Below are 26456 nucleotides of genomic sequence, written 5' to 3'. Positions count from 1 at the left end.
TGCTGGAGCAGCTTTGGCCTCTCAAGTTTAATTTTAAGCCAGAGAAAAAATGAGAGCCTGGAATGGAAGGCAAGGCTAGAGAACCACTCTAGGAATTGTGGGGTCTGTTCTTACCATCCCACACCTATCCATAGGGAGTTAGGAACCAAAATCCCTGTTGGATCAATGCTAATTCTTCTTTTCAAGGCCATTTATTGACACTTTTTTGTCACTTTAATGTGACTCAAAATCAATGCTTTACCCAAAGAACCTCACCAGATTATTTCAGTTTCAACATTAGTCACAGTCTAAACCAATTCCCATTATTGTGACTTCCCAGACATTTTACAGGGATGTTCTTTGCCAGAAGTAGACTCCAGTCCCCTGGAAACAAGTGAAGTGTGTACATTTCTTAATTAAAATCAGGTAATAATGTGTTTCCATTGGTATTTAAGGTATTAATTCCTCATTTTTTACTATGAACTGGAACTCTTCTTATCTCTCATACTGTGTCCAGTCATTCATCTCTGACTATTTAAATTCGGTGGACTATGAGAAGAAAATCTGGGCTTTAAGGTGGTTCAGATTTTGGCTGTGATGCCCCCTGGGTCTCTCTTGCGTGGTCTCAGGGTAGTTCAGTCACTCACAGCCCAAAGAAAAGGAGACTAACCCTCAAAACCCCCAGGGGTTGAGTAAAAATACAAAATGTGGTCATGGGCTTTAACAATATGGCTCTTGGGGGGACACGAGTTAGTGCTGGGTCAACAGATGGATTCCATGGTCTTGGAAGTCTTTTCCAACCTTATGGATTCTCCTAAAGGACATTTCCAGCCTTCAGAACCAGGGCTGTGCTACCCCAGCAGCACAGAACCATTCAGTGTGGGAGAGTCTCTTTTTGTTAACAAAAACCCCAACCTGTTTTTCCCATCCTTCCACTCAAATCCACTTGAAACTTTGCAGTGAAGTTTCCAATGAAACTAAAGTTTTCCAATGAAACTGGGGGTTTTATTAAGTTGAACATTTAGATTAAACTTTTTTATTGCAGAGCAAAAATTGGAGTCTCTGATTCACAAATTATTGCATTTCATATACTTGGATAGCCTTCCCATTTTTCTCTCCCTGCTGATTCAGTCAGCCTGATCCTGTCCTTTTTTTTATTTCTTGCCTTTCTTGACAGAAAATCTTCCTAGATTCCATTGATTGTTACTAAGAATGGCAGTTTGTTTTCCAAATGAAATAAAATAAAAAGAAAATTCCACACTTTTCTTCCAAAACTGTAAGAAGCATGACCAGTTATAAATCAGAACCAAAGGTGCAAGGAGCTGCTGAAAGCTGCTGGGTTAATTTGTCCCTGGTTTCATAAACAAATTTTGCCATTGTGCCCTTGTTTATTTACATATTTTTGTAAATTCAGAATATCAAATGTTTATCAAATATCTTTAATTTAAAATAATTATATTATTCTTGGGCTTGGCTAATTAATTAAGATATATTTAGTAGTGACTGCAGCTTATTAAAGGCAACCTAAAAACTCTTAGATCTTACTTAAATGAGTAGTAAAAGCCATTTCAACCTCAATTTCTTCATCCATTCATCAATTTGGGAGTTCTAGAGCATTGCTGTGTTCACTGCAATGAGAAAAACAGGACTGTCCACACCGAAAGTTATTTTAGAATTATTTGCAGATGTAAGTGGTAGCAAATGTGATTCATTTGAGACTTGACCTTTCAATTCAAGACAAGAAAGAAATAAAGACTTTGGGGAGTGTCCAGAAGAGACCATGGAGCTGCTCCAGGGCTGCAGCCCCTCTGCTCTGGAGCCAGGCTGGGAGAGCTGGGGGTGCTCCCCTGGAGAGGAGAAGCTCCAGGGAGAGCTCAGAGCCTAAAGGGGCTCCAGGAGAGCTGGAGAGGGACTGGGGACAAGGGATGGAGGGACAGGACACAGGGAATGGCTTCCCAGTGCCAGAGGGCAGGGATGGATGGGATATTGGGAATTAGGAATTGTTCCCTGGGAGGGTGGGCAGGCCCTGGCACAGGGTGCCCAGAGCAGCTGGGGTTGCTCCTGGATCCCTGGCAGTGCCCAAGGCCAGGCTGGACAGGGCTTGGAGCAGCCTGGGGTGGTGGAAGGTGTAGGGCTGGAACAAGATGATCTTGCAGGTCCCTTCCCACCCAAACCCTTCTGGGATCTGTTGAATTCCAATAACAACAACCCAAAAGCTCACACAAGAGGCATTTTCCAGGTCCCTTTCCCACAAGCTCTTTCCCCTTGCAGCCGCCCGTGTCCATCCAGTCCATCGTGGTGCAGGTGCAGTGTGTGAACAAGAAGGTGGGCACCATCATCAACCACGAGGTGCGCATCGTGGTGCGCGACCGCAACGACAACTCCCCGCAGTTCCAGCAGCAGCGCTACTACGTGGCCGTCAACGAGGTCAGAGCTGCCTGGTTTTCCTCCTCCTCCTTTGGGTGGGGTCACTGCTAAATCCCAGCTTTCACTGCCTCTTCCTTGAAAACCAAAAAAAAAACCAAAAAAACCTGTTGTTTTCTGTTGTGCCACTCCAGTAAAGCTCATCGCTTTGGTAGGCTTCAGATTTTAGCACCTTATCCTGCTTTTCCTTAAGGAATAAAAAGACCAGCACAGTTTTCCACAGGAATATTGCAGAAGACACCCAAATTTAAAGCAGTGTCTTCATGAATGAAGAGTTGTTTTCTAGTTTTCCTCCTCCTCCTTTCAGTGGGGTCACTGCTAAATCCCAGTTTTCACTGCTTCTTTCTTGAAAACCAAAAAATAATTGTTGTTTTCTATTTTGCCACTTCAGTAAAGCTCATAGCTTCGGTAGGCTTCAGATTTTAGCACCTTATCCTGCTTTTCCCTAAGGAATACAAACACCAGCACAGTTTTCACCAGGAATATTGCAGAAGATACCCAAATTTAAAGCAGTGTCTTCATGAATGAAGTGTTGTTTTCTGTTAAATTAAAGCACATTTAAGAACAAACCTATGTATGAAGAAAAGAAAGTTAAAAAACAGTTTAAAAAGGTTTATTAATAATGCTGAAGCTTGGCAAAGTACAGATGTGGTTTATTGATGATGCTCTGTATTAAATGATACCTGTGAAATGAATTATTTTATTTTATATTATTTTTTATATTACGTTTTTTTGGAATAGAGAACTGTGGATTGGACCACTTTGTCATTTGAAGGAAAAAAATTATTTTCTTCTTGAGCTGGTACAACTTCATTTCACTTTCCAGTGAAGTTTTTTATTCTGTTAGGGACTGAATAATTTGCCAATAAGCAGTACAAAAAAATCTGTGTTTTGGGGTTGGCATGTCAGGGCTTTAGTAATGCATAGAAACAGAGACTTAGATGAAGTAATGGAAATTATGTGGCCTGAAATTGTGTAGAAAATGGAAAGATGGGTCAGTTTTGTGCAGATAAAGACTGAAAGAAGTAGAACTACATTTAAAAAATAAATTATATTAAATATGCAGCCTGGTGGGGTTTGGTTTGTGAGGTGGGGGTCTGTGAAAAGAGCATGACTTCTTTGATTTTAATATAATTGATTTGAAGAAATTTCCTATTTTGTTGTGTTTGGTAGATTCAACTTCTCAACATGTCCTTGTGTGCTTGAGCCCAAGAGACAGCATGTTGTTTCTGGTCTCCATGACCACACATGTGCCCTGGGAAAAGGGTGAGACATTGATGAGTTGAGGCCTAATTAACCCAAAAGTGTGGAGGAAAAACCCCCTAAATCCACACATTATGTTGGACCTGCAACTGAGATAAAGATAAAAAAGGTTTTTCAAACTTCCTGGTTTTAAATTAAAAAGCGTCTCCCTTCAGACACATTTTTGGCATTCCAGCTGCACGTGTGACTTCCCACTGGAATCTGGGAGCACTGGGAAAGTCCTCCATGGGCTTGTCCATAGTTTTCACATTGGCTTTCACGTGGCCATGGAATTTCTCTGTTTGCACAGACCCAGTGCAGGAACATTTCTGGTCCTGAATAAAGGCAACATCAACACGAGCCTGAAGTGCCTGTGTGGGTTGTGCTGCAGGGCCCAGATCACTTCCAAAACCTGCATAATTTCTGCAGTGAAACCCAAAACAGGGAGTATGGCTGTGCTAAGAAAACAAGGATTTTTCCATAATTAGGGAGAAGTCCAAAAGGCAGAGTGCAAAATGCATCATTCCCAATTATTTTTGTTCAAAAATTGAGCAATGTGTTGAGGACACCAAGAATTTATTGGAATTATTGCTGGGCAAAATGCATTGTTGCTCTTTCCACCAGCTGCACCCTGATTTAATTAATTTCTTCTATTCATTTTATCTCTGTTCCATGGATAACATCTGACATGGCACCACTGTGCCCTTGAGCAGCACCCAGTGAGTTCACGCTCTCATTAATTAATTAACAAAAAAATAATTCACAAAGCATCTCAGACTCTCTCAAAGGTTTTAATGAGTGATTAAATGTTTTAATGCTCATTTATTCTGCTCATAATTGGTGCTGCCTCTGGTGAATTTAGCAACAGGGATGCATTGGAATGAAAGTTTTGTGGTTAATTTTTGCTTCTGTTTTCTGGTTGCTTGTAAACCGAAAAGTACAGATTTATTTTTTACACATAAGGAACATAAAACAACTCAAATAAGTAGATTTTATTGTATTTTGGATAAATTGAATGGTTTTTATGCCAAGTTGTCTTTATATTTGGACTGTCACCAACATATTAAGATGAGTTTGTCAGAGAAGCTGAGGGTAGTTGTAAATAGCACCATAAATCCTGGTTCCACATGTGGTTTCCACTTGAACAGAAAAAGACATGGTTTATAATTAAGCCTGGATTTTTCCAGAAGGCTTAGAATGAGATGGATGTGGTAGTGTCTGTTTAGTTTCATACCAGAAGGAGTCTTGATATGTATACTTGATTGGAATCACTCTGTCCTGAGTTAAACCAAAAGCTCCCCTAATCCAGGGTGTTTTCTTTGCCAGAGCCCTGGCAGATGCTCAAGGAAAAGCACAAGGATTGGGAACGATGCAGTGGTGCTTCCCTATTGAATTACTTCTGAAATCCTGTGTGGAGCAGCTCCAGACCAATTTTGTCTTTCCCAGTTGTTCATGGACATGGATATGGTGGTCCTTCTTTTCCTTCCCTACTCCAGGTGTCTTGCAGCCTTTTTTTCCAGCATGTTTTGTCCTGTGCCATTATTTCTCACTCTGCTGCTTCAAGCATCTTCATTTGGACCCTCACAACCCTGACACATCTCAAAATATAAAGAATGTCTGTGGAATATTCTGCCTATTCTCCAACAATCTTCAGGGATTTAAGTGTTTCCTTCCATCATTCCCACACTTGTACCTATAGAAGACCTTTGGGTAAAGGTTATCCCAAATTAGAAATGTGCAGAGAAATTCATGTGAGTGGTTTGAAAACGTGGCTTTTCCAGCTAAGGATCAAAATCTTCTTTACCTGTTTATTGAGGAATACTTTTTGTCAGGATTTTAATTATTCTGTTAGAAGTATGGACTTGTCACATGGAGCTGGGCTTGTCCTTGTCAGTGTTGATGGAGGCTGGAATGTTGGATGAGGTGACTTAGCTGGGAATGGCAGTGCTGGGATCCACATTAAGTTACAAATAAAATTGATTTCTTTAAAGTCTTAGTTGAAAACAGATTTTATGCTTCCCCACCATTTTGGAGCCAGTTTTCCTTTTCCCTTCCTGGTGCTTTTACAATTCCAAGTATCTCAGCCAACTCCAACTGCCTTCCAAAGCATTAGGAATCTCCACGTGGAAGTAAAAACAAGTGAAGGTTGATGTCACCATTTTTATTATAATGAGAAATCCTCTGCAGAGTTATTCCCTTTTTTTTTGCACGACATATTTTTATTTATATGAGAATATCCCATTGTTATTCAGTTAGGAAAAACTCCTGACAGTGACATTAGCCTGGGGCTAAATTTGACCGTATTGGTGACTTGAAGATTTGAGTTATTACCATATTAAACCCAAGTTCTGCAGCTAAGTTAAAATTCAGAAGAATTATGCAGCTCAATTAATATTCCACAGGCAAATATATGGTATTGCCACAAGGGGTTTAAATTTATGGAGCCTAATACAGGGATTAGGAAGTAAAATCTTGCACTGCTGAGGCCCAGTGGTGGTGTCTGTATTTTGTGTTCAACACAACTTATCTGATCATTTTTATCTGAGCTAAATACAGCTCCAACTTTGCATTGCCTGGGTTTTATAAAACTTTCTTTGCTCTTAGTTTTTCACTTTCCTAAGTCCTACAGGGCAAGTCAGGAGCATTTAATAGCAGGTTCTGTTTAAAAGTACAGGTGGAGTACCAAGAACACTGTTGAAGTCAGTATTTATTAAATGAATGTAACCTTAGAGCTGCTTGTAACCCAAAATTTTAGGGTTGGTCCATTTATTTAGTTTGGAGCTTTTTTTTTCTCCTTTAATTTAGCAGAGATAGGAATCCTTTGCAAAACAAGAGCCTTTCTTGAACTTCAGTTGTCTCAAAACTTTGGGTTTGGACTGTTGAGAATTAGAACTTGTACTTAATTTTCATTTTTTGTGGTGTAATTATTCCTGTCTTTTTCCTTGTGGCATCGAAATAATTAATCTCTGCAGGTAGACATAATCAAAAGAGCATTGGCTCCAAATGATTAACTGTAAATCTGGCTTTGCTCTGCTCTTTGGAGCCACTCTGAAAAATTATTCATTTTTAACTTTGTAAATAGGCAATAATAGTGAAATTCATTTTCAAAATGTTTTATGGAAGAGCTGAATGTTTCTGTCTGCATCTCGACTTCTAATAGCCATTAATCACACTGAAGGAAGTTTTTAAGTGTTACAGCTGTAGACTGTGGAAGAAGAAGATTTATTGTGTGCATCTCCTCTCTATTTGTTTAATTGCATTCTTTTTGGAATTTTCCTTGTTTCATGTCATCATGATTCTTTTCCACTGGATTGAGTTCCCACGGAGCTGATTATCCTCAGGCTGCCGCTGACACCCCTGGAATTGTTTCTTTTCAATCCCTAAAATTTTGTTTTCATAAGGTAAAACACTCGGCATGGTTAAACCCTTTGATGCACAACGTCAGGCCCTTTCCCTAGGACAGACCAAAGGTTCCTGTGGAGAAACAAAATTCTATTCTTTAGTGAAGGAATTTTTCCCAATATCCAACCCGAGCCTCCCCTTGTCCTGTCCCTGTTCCGTGGCAGCAGAGCCCGACCCCCCTGGCTGTCCCCTCCTGGCTAAAGTTGTATTTTGTTAGGGGATCTGAGTTCCTTCTTGTTGTTCCAACAAGGAATTGACAGCAGTCTCTCAGAAATCTCTCAAATTGTGGGAAAATGTATTTTGGCCAACTAATAGTAAATATCATAGTAAAAATCAGCACAATGCTGAGATCTCTGTATAAAAACTTTGTGAGGCTTGGTGTGCTGAGGGCTTCTCCCACATGATTGGAAGTGGATTTGAAGTATCGAGTTAAAGAACTCATCTGAATTTTTCTAAAGGCTGCAGGAATCTCTAATGTGACATCTTGAGCAGGCTGGAAGTCACAGAATCATGGAATATCCTGAGCTGGGAGGGACCCACCAGGATCGTCCACTCCACCCTCTGGCCCTGCACAGACACCCAAACAATGCCACCCTGTGCACCCTGAGAACACTGTCCAAATGCTGCTGGAGCTCTGTCATAAACAAGTGGAGAGGTTTATTTTCCCAGTGTTCTTTTCTAATAATAATTTGTGTTGCATGAGAAGAAGTTAGATAAAATGGAAATGTGCGTGTCCTGAAGGTCTGCACATCTGCAGTCAGTTATTCTGCCTGTAATACATCAAATGCAAGAATTTAGCTTTTGACTTTTATTGTTAGAGCATGGAATTGGAGTCCTGGTGTTTACTGATGTGTCACTTTTGCAACTGTCTCCTTTGTTATCACTTATTAATTTGCTTTACAGTGCTGGAGCCTTTTTATGTTGGCCACTATTTATCTGCACACTGTCAGAACGGGCTGGTGGAAGCTGTGCCAGCAGCTCCAGGGTGTCTGTCATCTCCTGGGCTGCTTGGATGTGACAGCATTTTTACAATATTTAATAGTGTTAAATAGATGGGTTTGGGTTTTCTGTATTTTTGCGTTTTCTTTAATATGGGACACCATCTACAGTACAGTGTCCAGTGTTGGGATCTCCAACACAAGAAAGGTGTGGATCTGTTGGAATGAGCCCAGAAGAATCCATGGAGGGGCTGGAGTCTCTCTGCTCTGGAGCCAGGCTGGGAGAGCTGGGGGTGCTCACCTGGAGAGGAGAAGCTCCAGGGAGAGCTCAGAGCCCAAAGGGGCTCCAGGAGAGCTGGAGAGGGACTGGGGATGAAGAGACAGGACACAGGGAATGGCTTCCCTCTGCCAGAGAGCAGGGCTGGATGGGATATTGGGCAGGAATTGTTCCCTGGCAGGGTGGGCAGGCCCTGGCACAGGGTGCCCAGAGCAGCTGGGGCTGCCCCTGGATCCCTGGCAGCGCCCAAGGCCAGGCTGGACAGGGCTTGGAGCATCCTGGGGTGGTGGAAGGTGTCCCTGCCCATGGAAGAGATTGAGATGAGGTGATCTTTAATGTCTCTTCCAACCCAAACTAATCTGGCATTCTACATGTTTGATGCCTCCAGAGCTGCTCCTCTTGTATCCATCTGTGAGCACCAGGACTTTGTCCTGTTTGGCCAGCAGAAACCTGGGAGATTTCCATCACATGCTAGCCATGACCAGCCAGCACTGTGCCTGGCTCTTTCCACTAATGGGACCATTGGTTAAACAGGGATTAACTGGTTAAACTCTCTTATTGTCTCTGAGGAGTCTCTGTGAGGAGAGGTGGGAGCTGCCCTGGGCTGAGGGATCCACAGGCTCCAGCTCTGGGCACGTCCCAGCCCTCAGCCAGCCCCAAAGAGCCTCAGGAAAACTGGGTTAAGAGAGGTGAAAAGGGGTTAAGATAAGGGAAAAGGGCATTAAGAGAGGGGAAAAGGGGGTTAAGAGAGGGGAAAAGTGGGTTGAGGAGAAAAAGGGGTTAAGAGAGGGGAGAAGGGGTTAAGAGAGGGGAAAAGGGGTTAAGAGAAGGGAAAAGGGGTTCAGAGAGAGGAAAAGGGGTTAAGATAAGGGAAAAGGGCATTAAGAGAGGAGGAAAGGGGGTTAAGAGAGGAAAAGGGCATTAAGAGCAGGGAAAAAAGGGGATAAGAGAGAGAAAAGGGGGTTAAGAAAGGGAAAAAGGGGATAAGGGAAAAGGGGGTTAAGAGAGGGGAAAAGGGGGTTAAGAGGAAAAAAAAGAGGGATAAGAGAGAGAAAAAGGGGTTAAGAGAGAGGAAAATGGATTAAGAGAAGGGGAGAGGAGGTTAAGAGGGAGGAAAAAGGCTTTAAGAGAGGGGAAAATGCCATGTGGCAGCAAGGAGTGAGGAGAAAATGGTGAGGAGGGGCTGGGAGATAAGGAGTGACATTGAGCCTGGGCTAGAGGGCTGGGCTAGGGGACAGTGCTGGTTTGTGTCCCTCTGTCCCCATCCCAGTGTGTTTTTTGCTGGCAGGATGTTAAATCAGTGTTCCCCACAGCCTCTGTCCTGCCTGGTAGTGCAGGACAGAGGCCACCCAGGCAGCGGGTGCCTCTTTTCCCTCAAAAACATGGGATATTCCTCTCCTGAGCTGTCAAGGAGGCAGCAAGGGGTGCCTGAGTGGATGTCCAGGAGCAGCCCATCCCCAGTGGTGGGAAAACCCCCTGAAAACCATCCTAGAACTTCACCCAGCTGGTTTTCAGGTTACTTTGGTCTTCTGTCCCTTTCTCCCCCAGACATCCCAACCCATCAGGGCACAGTCAGCTTCCTACACCCACGTGTGACACTTCAGCTCCTGTTCCAGGAGTAAATAGCTGTTAGTAGCAAAGTTAGTAGCAAACATGAACATAAAGAGTTGTGGTGTAAGTGTGTACAGTGGTAGTATTATGAATTAAGTCCCACTTGTTTCACCATAAAAAGGCTTCAAATTGGTGGGTTTTATTTCAAAGATTCTGTGTTCTCAACCCTGAAAATGTTTCCCAGAGAACTCTGCCAACCATTACACCCTTAATTAGCAGCTTTATAAATAAAACAGGAACTATGAGTGCAGGAGGAAATGGGGAGTTAAGTCTTTGCTTTATTGTGAACACAGAAATGTGAAATAACATCCACATCTGCACCAACTGCTGGAATGACTCTGTTTTTGCCTCCTGCTCTTCTTCCAACATTTCAAACCTTTTTAGGCCCTCTAGGTTTAAATATGTGTAGCAGCAGCTTTGTGTAAGTTCTGGAGGAAAGAAGAGGGGCCAGTGGGACTCTGGGAATTTAAGGACCACAAATCTGAGGGCGATGAGAGCACCAGGGAGCAAGGGTTGTGCTGAATCCACAAGTGTGTGTTCATTTGTTTTTCACTTTCAGGTCGATTACTTGCAAAGTTTCCTGAATATTTACATTCAGAAACGATGACTCCCAAGAAATCTTCTCTCTTTGCTCTCAATGGGCCTTGATTTCGTGCTATTTATCTGTGCAAGGATAATTATAAATTGATTCATTTTCAAAACATCATTTAATGGGTATTCAGTTGCTGCCAACACAATATTGGAGCAACAGCATCACTCCTGTGTTTGCTCAAAGCCATGAAGCTCTATGGGTGTTTGTGTTTGCATGTAACAATATTAATCTGGCTCTGTTCACGTTGCTATGAAGATGCTGTCAAATAAGTTCTGTTTACATTTACAGCTCGTCCTTGTTTTCCTTCCTGAGTCTGAAAAAGGAGCTTTTATTTGGTCTAATCTATATTTATTTCATGAGTTCTTTCAGGTTTAAAGAGTGTTTTTCTCATTTTTGTCTTTTTTCTTTGAAAGAAGATGAAGTTCTGTTTTGATGCATTTGAGACCAGAGCCAGGGGGAAAAATAAGGTTAAAATTAACTTTAAAACCTCAAGGTTTTAATGGGGATCTCTTGCTGCTCTTGCAGTTAACTCCAGTTGGAACAACCATCTTCACAGGATTTTCTGGAAACAATGGTGCTATTGACATTGATGATGGTCCCAATGGCCAGATAGAATATGTCATCCAGTACAATCCTAATGACAAGGTACAGCCATTCAAGCTTTTCCTTTATATTTATATTTATATTTATATTTATATTTATATTTATATTTATATTTATATTTATATTTATATTTATATTTATATTTATATTTATATTTATATTTATATTTATATTTATATTTATAGTATTATTTCTATAACATGAAGTAGCTAATGAACAAGACATTGCTGTTGGACATGAAGAAATGTTTTCTTTCATGCCAAGTATCCTCTTTTTCCATGAGCTCTGTAACCACAGATGAATTTACCTTCCCTCTCATTGCCTTGCTGCCAGCAGCTGGATCATTTAACTTTCAATAATGCCTGGAGAAGTTGTGTCTATCCCATCCCTGGAAGTGTCCAAGGCCAGGTTGGACAGGGACTGGAGGAACCTGAGATAGTGGAAGGTGTCCCTGCCCATGGCAGGGGTGGGGATGGATGGGATTTAACCCAAATAATTTCCAACCCAAATCGTTCTGGGATTCCATGATTTCTGTTTTGCCTCAGTATAAATCCCCTCGTTGATTTTTTCCCCCCTTGGTGGGAGCTAGGAATATTTTATCCTAAAAGATGAGTGCCAAACTAAGGTTATCTCCAGTTATTTATCAGTCTGGGATGCACTTCTCAATCCTGTTTTCCTGCCCACCATGGATTCCCCATTCAACATGGGAATTTAACATGCATTCTCATTTATCTGCTGAAAAAACTCCTCAATTTTAGCAGTTATTTAGGCTCTTAAAGGAAAAAGGCCTTGCTATGTGATGTAAAGAAACAACATTCCTGTGTGCCTCTGCTAAGTTTGGAATCTCATATTGCTGTTGCCTGTTCAAAATACTTAAATATTAACTATCTTCAACACCAAGAGATTGAAGCATGGAAAGACATGTTTTTAAAATTAGATTAATTTGATAATGAAATTGCAATTGGATCTCAGGTCAAAATTTTGTGCTCTCCTGCCAGTTGTTGCCCCAGCTTTGTCACCTGAGTCTGTGGAAGCAAATACATGGAACAAATTGAATTTCACCTGATTTAACATCTGCATTTACCCTGAAATGTGAATTTCCTCGGATAGGAACATATGCATGAGCTGGCACCTAAATGTTGATGTTCTCTGCTTGTTTAGCACTTCATTGCCCTCATGAAAGGCAGAATAAAAAGCAGATAAGTACAATGATGTGGATTTCTTATCTCAACCGCTTGAGCGCCTGTTCTGAACGCACCACTGCAAATCCAGGATGGCAAAGGGGAAAGAAGCAAACTAATCAGTCTTTTGTGGTTGGAAGTACTAACAGATAGGTAAAGAATCCAGGAGAATTCTGTTCTGTACAGTACTGGGGGGTTCTTCAGGAGGAAATTGGGTGGGGAGAAAACATAGAAAGCTTTATAATCTCTGATCTGAAGAGCAGATGCAGCCTTGGAGTACCAGCCAGAGGAACATCCTGTCAACACATCTTAACTGTGAAGCATGTTCAATGTTATTGTGTTGTTTTCTCCTTTGCAGACTTCCAACAGGACCTTTGATATTCCTCTCACTTTGTCTGGAGCAGTAGTTCTGAGGGAAAGACTAAATTATGAAGAAAAGACTCGTTATTTTGTCATTGTTCAAGCAAATGTGAGTATCAATCTCTTGAAGGCTGTTTATGCCCCTAATTTAGGTGTGGGTTTAGTTTCCTTCTCAAGGAAAAGCAGAGCCTTGCTGAAATACCAGCTCTGATAAATCCTTTTCTGCTGAAGATCTAATTTAAGATTTAACCAGGCTGTTGAAAGCTCAGGCATATTACTACTGCTTAAAAAAGCTTGCTCAGTGTGTGACAAGCAACCCTTTATGGCACAAGGAGCAACTTGCAAATGTGCAGTGCAGCCCATGCAGAAAAGGGCAGCCTCATGGCACTAAATGTCCAATTTTCCAACAAATCTGGCAAGGCTAATTTTCACTCAGATGAGTTTAATGGACACAATTTCATTGTATTCTTCAGGTTGGAAATGAATTTTGTTATAAAGAGGTGATTTTTCCTTCAAGTCATACCACAAGTGTACAGAGAGGTTTTTCCAGAGTGGCTGGCAGTGGATAACTGAGAAGAAAAGTGATGTATAAACAGTATCTCAGGTATCTGTCATCAGAGTGAGGTTTTGATGCCCTTCAAGGCTGTGAAAGGTTTTTTTCCCTTTTTGTCCTTCTGATAACAACTGAAATGAAAACTTCTCTTCTGTTGTGATACATCTTTGTTCATGGGAAATGATATTTGCTCTGAAGCAACAGGAGATCCCGAATCCACACCTTCACATCCCTGTCATCTCTCTAACACAGAAGTGCAGACACATTTTGCAGTCTCTTTTCTTACTTGTTTTGTGGCATGTTCAGCATTCTGCCAGCAGAAGCCAGGTTCCAGGGATGGCTCAGTGCTCATTGACCCTCTGCCCCTGTGCTCAGGTGAGACCCCACCTGCAGAGCTGCCCCAGCCCTGGGGCCAGCACAGGAGGGACCTGGAGCTGCTGGAGAGAGCCCAGGGCAGGCACCAGGATGAGCAGAGGGATGGAGCAGCTCTGCTGGGAGGAAAGGCTGCACAGCTGGGATTGTTCACCTGGAGAGGAGAAGCTCTGGGGTGCCTGAAGGAGCTACAAGAAAGATGGAGAGAGACTTTTCTGAGGGATGGGGTGACAAGGGAGAATGGCTTCCCACTGCCAGAGTGCAAGGGCTGGATGGGATATTGAGAAGGAATTGTTCCCTGTGAGTGTGGGGAGGGCCTGGCACAGATTTCCCTGAGAAGCTGTGTCTGTGCCTGGAAGTGTCCAAGACACAGGTCTGATGGTCCCTCTCAGCTGGGGCTCCTCTCCAGCCTGAGCAGCCCCAGCTCCCTCAGCCTGTCCTGGGCACCCCGATGCTCCAGGCCCTTGCTCAGCTCCAGCAGCTCCTGGCCCTGCTGTGCTGAGGCTCCAGAGCTGGACACAGCACCCAGAGGTGCCTCCAGGGCTGCCCCCGGGACAGGATCCCTCCCTGACCTGCTGCCAGAGCTCCTCTGCTGCCCCAGCTCCCAGTGCTGGGAAAAGCCCTAAAGCACAAAAGCCAGGCTGGACAGGGCTTGGAGCAGCCTGGGACAGTGGAAGGTGTCCCTGCCATGGCAGAGGTGGCACTGGATGGGCTTTAAGGTCCCTCCCAACTCAAATTATTCTGGGATTCCATAACCCCACAGGCTGCATTGAATTGTCTCTGGTGTGTTCTGTGCAATCACTTTCCTCTGATTACACATCAGTGCTTTGTTGTCCTTGCATCCTGAAGATACTGCTGGAAATTAATTACTCTCTATCTGCTTTGATCCAGAATTACTCAGAGGCACATACTGGAGGAATGGAGAAATGGTTTAGTTGATGATGAAAGCTGTTCCTTGTAGCTGGAATTGTTTTTCATCATTGACCATGAAGAAAGCTGAATGCAGAAATTCCCATATTTACTCGAAATGTGATGTTGGTGCAAGAACTGTGTGGACTGCAAAATAGGAAAAAAATACGTATCCAATTCAATTTAGAGCAATGGCCTCTTCATCTTACATAGATGATGTTATTCAACAGCATAAATTAAAAAAACAATTTTAAAAATTACTTTTTTTCTTTCAGTGTTACATTAGGATAGGAGGGCAAGATGTAATTCATGGCACATATTCCCCCCCAAGATTTTAGCTCTGCAAAGGAAAGCTCATGAAGCAGCTCCTCTGCAAAAATAGGAATATTTTTGAGTATTTTAAACAAAAATTAGCTAGTCATGATGTTTCTTCACTAAAGGAAGAAAGAAGACTTGAACTGTTGCTAATGTGTATTTTGGGTATAACCATAACAATTTCTGATTATAAATCAGGCACGGGGCCTTTTTATGTTCTACAAACATGCTGCATTATTGTAGTTTCAATCCTGTAGTTTTCCCAAGCTGTATGATTTATGAGCTCTAGATATCCTGCAGTATTCCTTCAATTTCCCCCCTAATTTTACTTGTGAGCCTTGCAGACTGCAGCTCTGAAGCTGAAATTCCTGCAATTACTCCTAGAACACGGATAATTCCGATTCTTCTGTGCTCTATCATCACCCTTGCCCAAAACCTTTGGGGTAGTCTTTTTTAAGGAGGATTTTTTTCAGGAGATTCTGAGTTGAGGAAGTCTCACCAGATGGATGTGGTTTGCTCCACAGGACCGAGCCCAAAACCTGAACGAGCGGAGGACGAGCACGACCACCCTGACCGTGGATGTGCTCGATGGGGACGATTTGGGACCAATGTTCCTCCCCTGTGTGCTGGTGAACAACACCCGGGACTGCAGACCCCTCACCTACCAAGCCAGCCTGCCCGAGCTGACAGACCCTGTGAGTCCTCTGGGATTTTTCCAGCTTTTATCTCTTTGCCTGTCATCTTTTCCTGTGGGCACAGCTGTGGGAGCTGTAGCTAAAAGGTCACCTGTGCTTGATGCTGTGGTTTGTGTGCCAAGCAAGAGGAAACTGAGGTAAGATGCATGTGGGGATGATGGTGAAATTCCAGCTTGGATCCAGTGCCAAACTGACTGTTAGCTGCCAGGGCTGAGTCTTGTAAAAATTTGGTAAATTTGGGAATTGCTTTTCCTGATCTATCCCTGTTTCACTCTCAAAATATCCCCAAGAAGCACTTTTGGAAGGGAACTTGATGTTATTCCACTGAGGGTTGATATAAACTGTAGGAGAAAGATTTTTGGGAAGAGGAAGCATGAGTCACTGACCCCTGAAAGGATTTGTGTTGCTATTACCATGTTTTGATTAAGAGGCAGTGAAGAGCAGTGGGGGTTTATCCCATGTAGGTCCTTGTGCTAAGTCTGTCAGTTAATCCATCCATGGGGTCGGGTAAAGGTGAGTGTGAGGCTCATTTCACACTCCACGCACACATGAATCTCAAAATGATAACATTTTCATTTCTTCTTGCAACTTGGTGCCAACTGCCATTCCTTACAGCAGAGCTGCTGCTTGGAGATCTGCACCTCAGGTGGGAGGAACAGAAACAGGGATTGCTGAATTAATATTGATATGTGACCTCTGACTCATATAATTAAGAATAAAAAAAGGCAGGAGCAGTCGAATCACCAGGTATTGCCCCACCTGATTAACTCTGACATTAAGATAATGTTAAAATAATGTTCAGCTTTGGCATCAAGGTTTGTAACTTTGGTTGCTCATCACAGCACACACTCTGTGTCCTGCTGCTTCCAGCCAAGGGCAGGTTGAGGTTGGAGATGTGGAGATTCCTGCTCTTCCCTGCCTTGTCTCCCTTCCTGTCCTTGACTCGCTCTCTTTTCCCATCCCACATATTTTGGTCTCTTGCTTGGTGTGGCCTCAGGGCTCCTGCTGCAGTTACCCTTGGGATGGGTCAAGGGAAGGGAGAGGTGATCCCTATTTAACTTTGGAGTATTGATTTCCACATCTTCTCCGCACACACTTCTCCGCCTTGGTGTAAAGACCCTTTGTAGCTGCGTTGTGCTTGGGATTTGGAGAACTGCCTTGACTTTAAATTCTGCTTTAATCTGCTTTGGGCTTGGTGGCATTTTGAGGAAAAGGGCAGCTCCCTGTCCAGCTGAGTGTGGGACCTCCTCAGGGTGTTCATCCTGTTTTTATGGGTTTTTATCTGCTTATCTGGAGGTATAACACACACCAGACAGTTTTTGTGGTGCTGATTCCCAGTCAGAGGATTCCAGCTCCAGCTCTGCTGCTGCCCTTGGCCAGTCACGTTCCCCACTGGAAGACAAAGCAGTGTCTGCCAGGGAGAGAGGCTGGGCCAGGAGCAGTCTGACCTGGCATTTAGGTACTGAGCTGAAAACTCATTTATTTAAACTTCCTGAGCTGCAGCGTGCTCAGGGGCAGCTGCTTTTGTTTGGTTTTCAGCTTTTCTTGTGTCAAATTGCCCCTGATCTATGAAATGAGACCTGGGTTCTGTTGATGAACCACGAACTCTTCGCTGTTTATCTCTTTAGAGTACTTTTGATAAACCTAAGTGGAAGAAGTTATGCCACGAACCTCAAATATTTACTTGGCTTTTAAGCAATAATTCCTTTGGAAGATATGGATGATATTTGGATGATATTTATATTTATATTACATTTATCCTTTATATTTTTACGTGTTATATTTATTCTTTACTAAGCTACTCCACAGCTACAATTACCCTACTCCTGGAGCTAAAGGACTATTTTTAGTTTAACACCACCTTTTTTTTTGATTGCTTTTAATTTGCTTTTTAATTTTTCAATGAAGATGAGAAGGAATATTGATGAATGAGGAACAAAGTTGAATTATTCAGAGGCAGTAGCTGGAAAGAGAAGTTCTGTTTTACTGAGCAAGATGTCCACTCAGCTGACCTTAAAATAAAGCATTTAATGTCACTGGTAAGAGTAATATTTTTGTCCAGTACAGTTGGAGTCTACCCATGAATTTACTGAGGTGAAAAGCTGGGAATTAATTACTTCCTATTAGCTGAATTTCAATTTCCAAGAAAACCTGTGTTGTTTGTTGATTAGGTTTGGGGATTTTTGTTGTTTTTGTTACATTGCTTTATATTTATATCATATTTTAGTGTTTCTGTGTCTGATCAGCTCTGGTAATTAATTTTTCCTCCTCTTGTATCAGGAAGACTTGAATAAGTTAGCATTTATTATCAGGATGTGTGAGTCATCACGTGGAGTTAAAAAATACAACCTGATGAATATCTCATAACATGGGCAAGATAATTTCTCCTCCTTTTCTCCCCCTTCAGTCCATTCCTGCCACACTCACAATGTGAAAGTTTCCTCCACTTCTGTACTTTGTATTTTCCATTATCATGCAAAGAAAAGCCTGTTAAGCAGCAAAATATTGATTAGATTTATTTAATTAATTGCTGGGCTAGATTTGCAACCATGGGATTTATTTTGGGGTTCCATGGGGTTATTATGGGGTTTCATGGGGTTATTCTGGGGTTCCATGGGGTAATTATGGGATTTCACAGGCACAAAGGCACCCCATGACACCAAGGATTCTGTACTCAATCCACTCTTCTACAAATTCCTTGTTCTTGCACCTCTGATGGATCCTCCTGCAAGGAAAGGGTTTAGGTTTGTGTTGATTATGCCCAGAATCCTCAGGAATTGTGGCAGCAGGGACCTCACACCATTTGTGGGATCAGGTGCCCTCTGGAGCTGAGCCTGAACAGAGTATGGAGAAATGAAAGGCTAAAAAATAATAAATAAAACCTTCTCAAACAACAGTGAAGTTGAGAGGGGTGAAAAAGTACACTGGAGATCAGGAGGTGCCCCTGGAAGTCTTTATTAGTGAGAAGAACCTCTTCAGTTCCATCAGTTTGGAATCGGGGAAAAATCTGCATTTTTCTGAAAAGGTGGTTTAATCCTGCTGAGTGAGCTAGGGTTGGGAGCACAGAACACTTCCAGAGGGTATTAATCAGTGCTGGACAAATCAATTTTATGCTGATTATTGGTAATTAATTAACAATGTACAGGATGTGCTAATTAATTACCAATAATCTGCATGAAATTGGATTTGGACTTGAATTGGTTTTGGACTTGATGACCTCAAAGTTCATCTCCACCCTAGTTAATTCTGATTAATTTTGGTTTTGGGTACCTCTGGGCTTGAGGATGACAAGCACCTGACAATTCCTTCCAGCTGAATTCCCTTGCAGTTCCTTCCTTTGGCCCTGCAAATCCCAATTCCTCCCAAACACAAAACCTCCTGGAATGCTCTCCCAGGTACACATTCATATAAAACCTGCAGCAGCAGCAGCACAAGTGAAAATTCTAGAAACAACATCTCCCCATCTTGCTTATACTAACCAAAGAGAAAAAATTCATCAAAATGTTCTGGATTTCCTCCAGTGGTCATTAAATTAATTAATTAATTATTACTTTATTTTGCTGTAGGGAGTACCAGTACAAAAGACATTTGATCCAGGGATCTACCATGGAATGAACACCAGTTAAACACCTCTGAAGTGGGAGAGATTTGCTGGTTTACCTGGAACTCCCACACAGCTGCCAAGCAAAATTTTTAGGGCACTGAAAGGCACAGCCTTCAGATTTTGGCCTGTTAGGCTAAGTTGAAGTGGATATGTATTGCTAAATCCACTTTAATAGAAGCTTTCAACAGATGGGGAATGCCTCTCTTACCTGTGTGAGTGGTAAAATCCTACAGAATAATTGGTGGTTTTTTCTTGCTGACTTCTAAACCTGATTGCTTAAAGACAATTCACAGGGAGGGAATCATCCCTAATAACAATCAAACTGCATAAAACTAAAAAATCATCTTCAGCTGCCACATTGTCTTGTCTTTTTTTTTTTTTTTTTCATGTTTGTTTGTTAGACATGGGACAGTTTAAACTGCAAATGTTCTCAGTTAATGTAGGGAGTTGTTGGTCTCTGGAGCAATTCAATCTCAATCTGCCTTTATTTTCTTTGCCTTATTTGTATTAAGATTTGGCTTTTTTAATTCGAACATGATAAGAGAGCTTTGCCAGCCATTGGCCTGTTGAGACTTACAAGCTGCATTTGTGATTCAGTGGCATCAAGCCTCAGGAAATTATTTGGGATTTGATTTGTTTCTAATTATTCCTTTCCCAGCTGAACAGGCTCTGTCCAGTTTTTGGGAGTGCTGCTAAATGCTTTGTAGGGGGTGGAATTTACACTTCCTGCTGGAATTAGCCCATGATTGACTACAGTTGTGTCTGCTGGCAAAACGAAATGTTCAAAGTCTGCCTTGCAGAGAAAACAGAGTTTTCATCATTAGGAGAATTGTTTCTCTTTATACAAATCATTTTGGGCAAGAAAAAAGTGATTTTATGTTTTGAACAGGCAGCATCCAGTCCTGCTGTTAATTAGACTAAAATCTTTGGTGCAGGATAATTAGTGCTGGGCTGGGATTAATGGGGGTTCCTGGGTATTTTATTTCCAAAAATTATTTGGTGGACAGGGCATTGGTGTCACTTCAGGAAATAACCAGAGAAATATTTTAAAAACACTTCTATTAGTGATTCTTGTTCCTAAGTAAATTGGAAAATAACTTAATGACTGAGGCTCTGAACAGTCCCTCCACATTCCACTGAAAGAGGAGCAAATTGTCCCATTTTTGCAGGGATTAATTTTTCAGTAGCAACTTAGGTAAATGCTGTGAGTGGAGGGGAAATGCAGATTGACTTCCCCGACACCTCTGCAGCTGTCAGGGTGCTTTTTGTGGAAGAAGGCAGAGCTGTGGCCAAGCTATTTGCCACTGGAGGCAGATAACAATTTTTCTAATTAAATTTCGGCAGAGATGCAAGATGAACAGATAGGTGATCGTGAAGTGCTTTGGAAAGGGGAAAGCAAGGCAGAAACAAGGATAAAAATCCTCTCCAGGCTGCAGCCACCCTGTTTATTCCAGGCAAACCTTTAATTTGCATTTCCCTCCCTCTTTTCACTCCAATTGCAGCCGCACAGAAGTCACCAGATTGATGTGGACTTCAGGGTAATGGATGAAGTTCACAATATTGGGCTGGTTTTTAACGTGGGTTAGTGATTTTGAGTGAATAACTCAGCAAAGTCAAAATGGATATCTTTGATCAGCTATTGATTATCTGCTGGTACCTGATAGGGAGCTATAAAAGGTGTTTCAAGTCTGTTGATGTGATTTTCCTTATCCTTCCTCTTTTTAGGATTGATTGTCTGTCTCCAACATGCCATCCCTTGATAAGTAGGGTCATTTTTTTTTAGGAAAATGTCACTGAAAAGTAGCAAAGCATGAAAAGGTTGAAATCACAAAGATGTGATGTTATAGGTAATTAAATTTTATGTATTTAGGAGGATAACAGGATGGCTAATTAGAAAGAATTGTCAGTAAAACTGTGAGCTACTTTAATATGTGAATGCATAAACCTGAGAATAATCTCCCTTAGCAGCCAGGCAAGCTCTTCCCTTGGCTGACGTGTTGATCAGGCAGGACAGTCCCTGTTAATCTAAGATTAACCTGTATCTTTAAATATAGATGTTTTTCAGATAGAAGAGAGGTTAATTTGCCTGGTATGCCCTTCAAAATCAAACAAAACCATGATTTTAACTTCCAAAATGTAATGATTGCCTAAAGAACTAGGTGTTTCAAACAACACTGTGGTTGAGAAAATTAGAGCAAGGCAGCAGAATAAAGAAATAAAATATGAAAGGCACTTTACTTCAGGGGATTTTAACCCAGTTGTGGTTCAGAAGTTGAGTTGCTGTCTGTGGGTAAATATATATATATATATATATATATATATATATATATATATATATATATATATATATTTATATATATAGTAGTTCTAATCCTTAAAAGTGGAGGTTTTAAGGGGAAAAGGATCATGCTTGCCTAAAAACTGAGAAGATTTTGGTCGAAAAAAAATGACGCAGGGAAAGAAAAATGTCCCTACAGATCATCTGAAGTTGGTTTTGGGTTGAGAGAAGCATATTTTGGGTATTGCTGGGGCTGAGTTATGGGACACAGAGGCCCTGGGGCTCCCTGGGTGTCACAGGAGCAGCTCTGGGAGCTCTCCAGAGGCTCAGGCTGGGCTGGAGATTTGGCTGCTGCTGAAAACAGGGACATTTTCTAGCTATTTATCAAGCTGGAAATCTCAAATCTGATTCCTTATCAAGGCAAGAATAAACTGGTAAAAATGACTGATTTTATAATTTATTCTTATGTTTTCGAATCTGGGAATGTTCCATCTATTGCCTGTTATTTCTCATCATGGTTAAGAACTTAGAGGTGAGAAAATGTTCCGTTCTTTTGGCTTTGCCAGGAGTTGAGAAGGATAGGGGTTCTGAATTTGTTTGGAGGAAGTAACAGTGTCCTGAAATTCGAAGGAATTTCCTTTCAGGGAGGAAGAGGAGCTGCTTTGATCCCAACTTTGGTCGCAGCCACAGCAATCCAATCCATCCAAGGCTGGAGAGCGATCCCCAGGGCTTTGGTGTGGGCAGCAGGGCAGGTCCAGGAGCACAAACCACCTTTTTGTGCACCAAAACTGAGGCTAAAAAGCCAATCAAAGATTTAATCAACGCCATGGATTAAAGAATTAATCCATCCTGTAAGATTCAATTCTGTTTTCTGTCCCATAGATCCGTGTTTGTTGCAGCACCACGAGGAGCTGTTGGCACAAAGGAAACATATGTAGCAATTTATTTGATCCTTAAATGTCACTTGGAAGCATTTGAAGGCTTTAAATGTTGACATTTAAACAAAATATTCTTGCAGTGATTAGCCAATTTTACTCCAGAAAAATTCTTATCTCTGTCACATCCCCGGGCCTTGCAGAGAGAATTATTTCAGTGCCTGGGCTGTCCCGTTAAACTGTAGCTGATCATTAGGGGTCAGGAGGAATTATTTCTCTTTTCAGCTTGTTGTCACAATTCACAGGGTGCAGATTAATTCCTCAATTAATCAAACATGGTCTGCAAAACCTTAATTGATGAATATTTGTAAGTACACATTAAAATGAAATCACTCTTGGAAATTAAATGAAAGGAAAATCCCCCTTCCCAGGACAGTCATCCTTGCTCTGCTCCATGCCATTAATAATTGTTTTGTGGAAAACATTCCTTGAATCCTAAACGTCTTTCCTGTGGAGAACATGGAAATTCCTGGTGAGTGGAACTTCCTCTCCTGACAGGAGAAAATGGGATTAATCTCCATTTGGCTCTGGATCCATACCCTGGGCAGCACAGCAGTGTTGGGGAGGCGGGGGAGTGCTTGGTAAATAATTCCTGCTTTTTGTCCTGGGATTGGAAAATAAAAGCATTTAATAAACCCAGAATTTCCCTATTTCACCCTAAAAATATGTGAGCTTAAGGATGAAGGATGTGAGTGTTACAGGTGAGGTGTGTACATGCACATATTTGCACAAATTTATTGAAAATACATCCAAAATTTAGCTGTCAAAACCCATTTTTTTCCTGTAACCTTCAATCTAAAAGTGCCACTTTTGACATTATGTTAAAATCAGTGTAATAAAATAGGTTTAATAATGGTGAGGCAGAATTTGTCGCTGGCTCTGGCTAAATCTCTCCCTAAAATTCTTGTTTTCCGACAGGGTGGCAAACTAATGAGGAGAGGACAGTGGTGGATACAGCTGGAATTAAGTAGTGAGGTAGTTCCAGATGACATTCCCACTCCTGAATTGGAGAAGTGCTTGTTGAGTACCCAAAAGAGAGGAAAACCAGTACCAGAAGCCATCAGCCTGTTGCCTTTAGGAAGAGAAATATAAATATATATGTATATGTTTAGATATATGATAGAGAGAATTCTCTGTGAGAAATAGCATTTATAGGGAAAGAAAATTGGGAAACTGGGTTAATAGTACATTTATTTAGTTGCAAAGAAATGACTCTTAGAAATTTAATTAAAAGTAATCTGGAAGTCGTTGTAGTGGTGCTACATGTTTGTTAAATATTTTCTGATTTTTGGGGAGATGTGTTTGTCTTAGGCTTCACAGTTTGCTCCTATGCACAGAAATCAGGATAATAAGAAATCCACATCAAGAATTTGAGGGATAATCAAGGAAACAGACTTTATAGTTGTATGGGGAAAAAAACCCAAATGTCAGAAAAGAAATGTTTGTTGTTCTTTAATGTCAGTCATCACCTTGGAAGGAGGAGAAGCTTTGGCCTGAATTCTGGTTGTGCTGAGGCAGGAAGCCCATTGCATAATGCATTTCATTTAGTCCCCTGCACAGACACTGCTGGGGACACTTCTTATCAAGCATGTCAGATACAGAAAAAGCAATTTAGTAAGCACTGTGATCAGATCCTGATGAAATTCAATTCTTTTTTGGCCCCGCTGTTCCTGGGAGACATCAGTGATAAAAATAGTCTCTGTTTTCCTCCGTGCTCAGGTTCATTATGTTTTCTTGCTGCTCTTTCAAAATGTTGGGAGTTTTTTCCTCTCAAGGTTGCTTTTTTTTTTTTACAAATGAATGGAAAGAATTGTGTTCTCTGACAGCTTACTCTGTTAACAACCCAAGCTGCCAGGATATTTGAATTTTACAGTTTTCATTTCAAGAAATTGCATAAACATGGGGCATGACAGAAACCCGGGGACGCAGAGCCATGGGTTGTATTGAGCAGCTAAATCAGGTGCTTAAAGCTGCTTGATAATTTAGTGCTGAGTTTAGAAAGAAGGTGAATTGGATAATTAATCCTGTGTCTTAATTTTTCCCATTGGTCACTGAAACAGTTTTTTACCTACAGAGAAGACAGGAGAGGCCAGGTCACAGGTACCAACAGCATAAACTACCCACTGTGGATTTTTAGCTGTGGAAGGGGAACTTCTGGATAATAAATGGAGAGAAAATATTGTTTAGTTTTAAATTTGAAGATCACTTCTGGAGCCCAACACAGGAAGGACCTGGAGCTGCTGGAGAGTCCAAGGGTGCCACCAGGATGAGCAGAGGGATGGAGCAGCTCTGCTGGGAGGAAAGGCTGCACAGCTGGGATTGTTCACCTGGAGAGGAGAAGCTCTGGGGGGACAAAACTGTGGACTTGCAGGGCCTGAAGGAGTTGACATGAAAGATGGAGAGAGACTTTTCCAAGGGATGGAGTGCCAGCACAAAGGAGAATGGCTTCAAACTGCCAGAGAGCAGGTTTAGATTGGATACTAGGAGAACATTCCTCCCTGGAAGGGTGGGGAGGCCCAGGCAGAGCTTTGCCCAGAGAACCTGTCCAGAGGCCCCATCATTTCCCTGGAGGAGTTAAAAAAAATGTATGGATGTGGCACTTGAGGACATGGATTAATGGTGATTGATTGATTGATGGTTGGACTGTATGATCTACAGCTCTTTTTCAACCTTACTGATTCTATAATTCTAAGAAGTATAAATGCAGTGAATTAGCTGTAAATCTCTGGGGTTTAGCAATGTACATTTGGTTTCTTCAAGTTGTTGTGCCCATTTTTTGGGAAGTGTTTCCAAGCCCAAAATTTTTGCTATGTAAACCTCTTTTTAGCTCCTGTGACATCTTGATCTAGCCATTTCCTGCAAAGAATTTATTCTCTTTCAGCTTCAGAGTGTGTTTTAAATCTGTGCCTGGGGTTCGCTTCCAAAGTCTCCAAAGCATTCAGTGGAGGTCTTGGCCCACAATTTGTGTTCCTGCGTTGTGGCAACGCGAAGGGTCAGAGGGTCCCATTCCCCCTGGATTCCTGTACATCTCTGTGTCACATCAGCCTTCTGAGAGCAGCACAGGAATTCCTGCAGGCTCCTGATGTGAGCCTCTGCCTCCCCTGGGTCTGATCAAAGGCAGGAATGTGTAGCTGCCAGTGGGAAGGCAAGAAAAGAGGGAGAAGGGTGAGACCCTACAAATGGGAGATTTGATGTGACATGGTTTGACTAACGATGAGATTTTGGTGGTACCTCCTACATTTGTAGCACGATTTCTGCTTCTTGGATTGACTTCCTTTGTGGTTGGATAACTCCACTGAAACATTCCCCAAGTTTTGCTGACATGCAAGTGCTCTGTGATGGATTTCAGCTCATTAGTGTTTTGTCACAGCCCTTGTTGTGCTGGCAGAGCAGCTGAGGCAGCAGCAAGGAATGATGTTGGAATGGTTCTGCAGCTCTCCCTGCTGTTTTAGTGCTGAGCATTGGCAAAGTCACAGGCTGTTCTGCACAGCATGGAGAGAACTCAGCTCATTTCCCACTTACAGCTCATATTCCAAGCTCAGGAGAGCACAAGGAGAACCAGTGTGACCATAATGATTCATCAATTCATCAAGAAGGTTGTTGGTTTAACAGTGCAGGGCTCCCTGGGAAGGGGATCTGGATGGTACCAGGGGCAATGCGTGTTGCTTTAGTGATATTTTCCATCTGGAGAAAAGCTCTTCAGCCTTGTTTTCCAGAGGGATGAGAGTTCAGCAAATTCCTCAGCTGAGCTGTGAGAATGATGCAGGTGGAAGGTCCTGAGACTTTATCTGAAGTCCACTGGCCACAGTTAGAGCTGCCTGCAAAAATAATAATTTTTAGGGTATCAAATATTGTCATGAGATGTCCAGTGGGAACTGAATGTGCTAATACAGAATCCCAGGGTGGCTCAGGTGGCCCCACCCCAGGAGCTCCAGGTGCCTCTGGTTTAGGTTTCTGGCCACCTCAGTGCCTTAACAACTCAGTTTTCAGTGGGACTCGTGGGTAGAAAATATCTTACTGTGTTTAACTCAATAATAAGTTGACAGTGTAGGTTTTTGTCCCTTCTCTCAGTGGATTTCTTGAGTTCACCTTGATGAATCCAAAGAAAACTTTGGGAACTCTTGCCTTCCATGCAGTTTTATCCTTTGCAGTATTTTCCACTTGTGTGGTGGCCCTGGTCCATGAG

The 26456-nt window shown here is 42.0% G+C and overlaps 1 protein-coding gene across 18 annotated transcripts in view; it reads left to right on the top strand.

Annotated features, from left to right (window-relative positions):
- The window catches only part of LOC110473259 (protocadherin-15), a 632634-nt gene that overhangs the window by 435143 nt on the left and 171035 nt on the right, over positions 1-26456 (top strand). For all 18 annotated transcript variants that reach the window (XM_085583141.1, XM_085583131.1, XM_085583143.1 and 15 more), the window contains 4 exons: positions 2251-2406; positions 10991-11110; positions 12608-12718; positions 15283-15453. In XM_085583141.1, the coding sequence (XP_085439267.1) occupies positions 2251-2406; positions 10991-11110; positions 12608-12718; positions 15283-15453 (558 nt within the window). The remainder of the gene's footprint in view (positions 1-2250; positions 2407-10990; positions 11111-12607; positions 12719-15282; positions 15454-26456) is intronic.

The sequence above is a fragment of the Lonchura striata genome, chromosome 6, assembly GCF_050655825.1.
Source record: "Lonchura striata isolate lonStrDom1 chromosome 6, ASM5065582v1, whole genome shotgun sequence".
NCBI lineage: Eukaryota > Metazoa > Chordata > Aves > Passeriformes > Estrildidae > Lonchura > Lonchura striata.
Note: the sequence above shows the minus strand (reverse complement) of the source record. Positions and strands in the feature narration are given on the sequence as shown.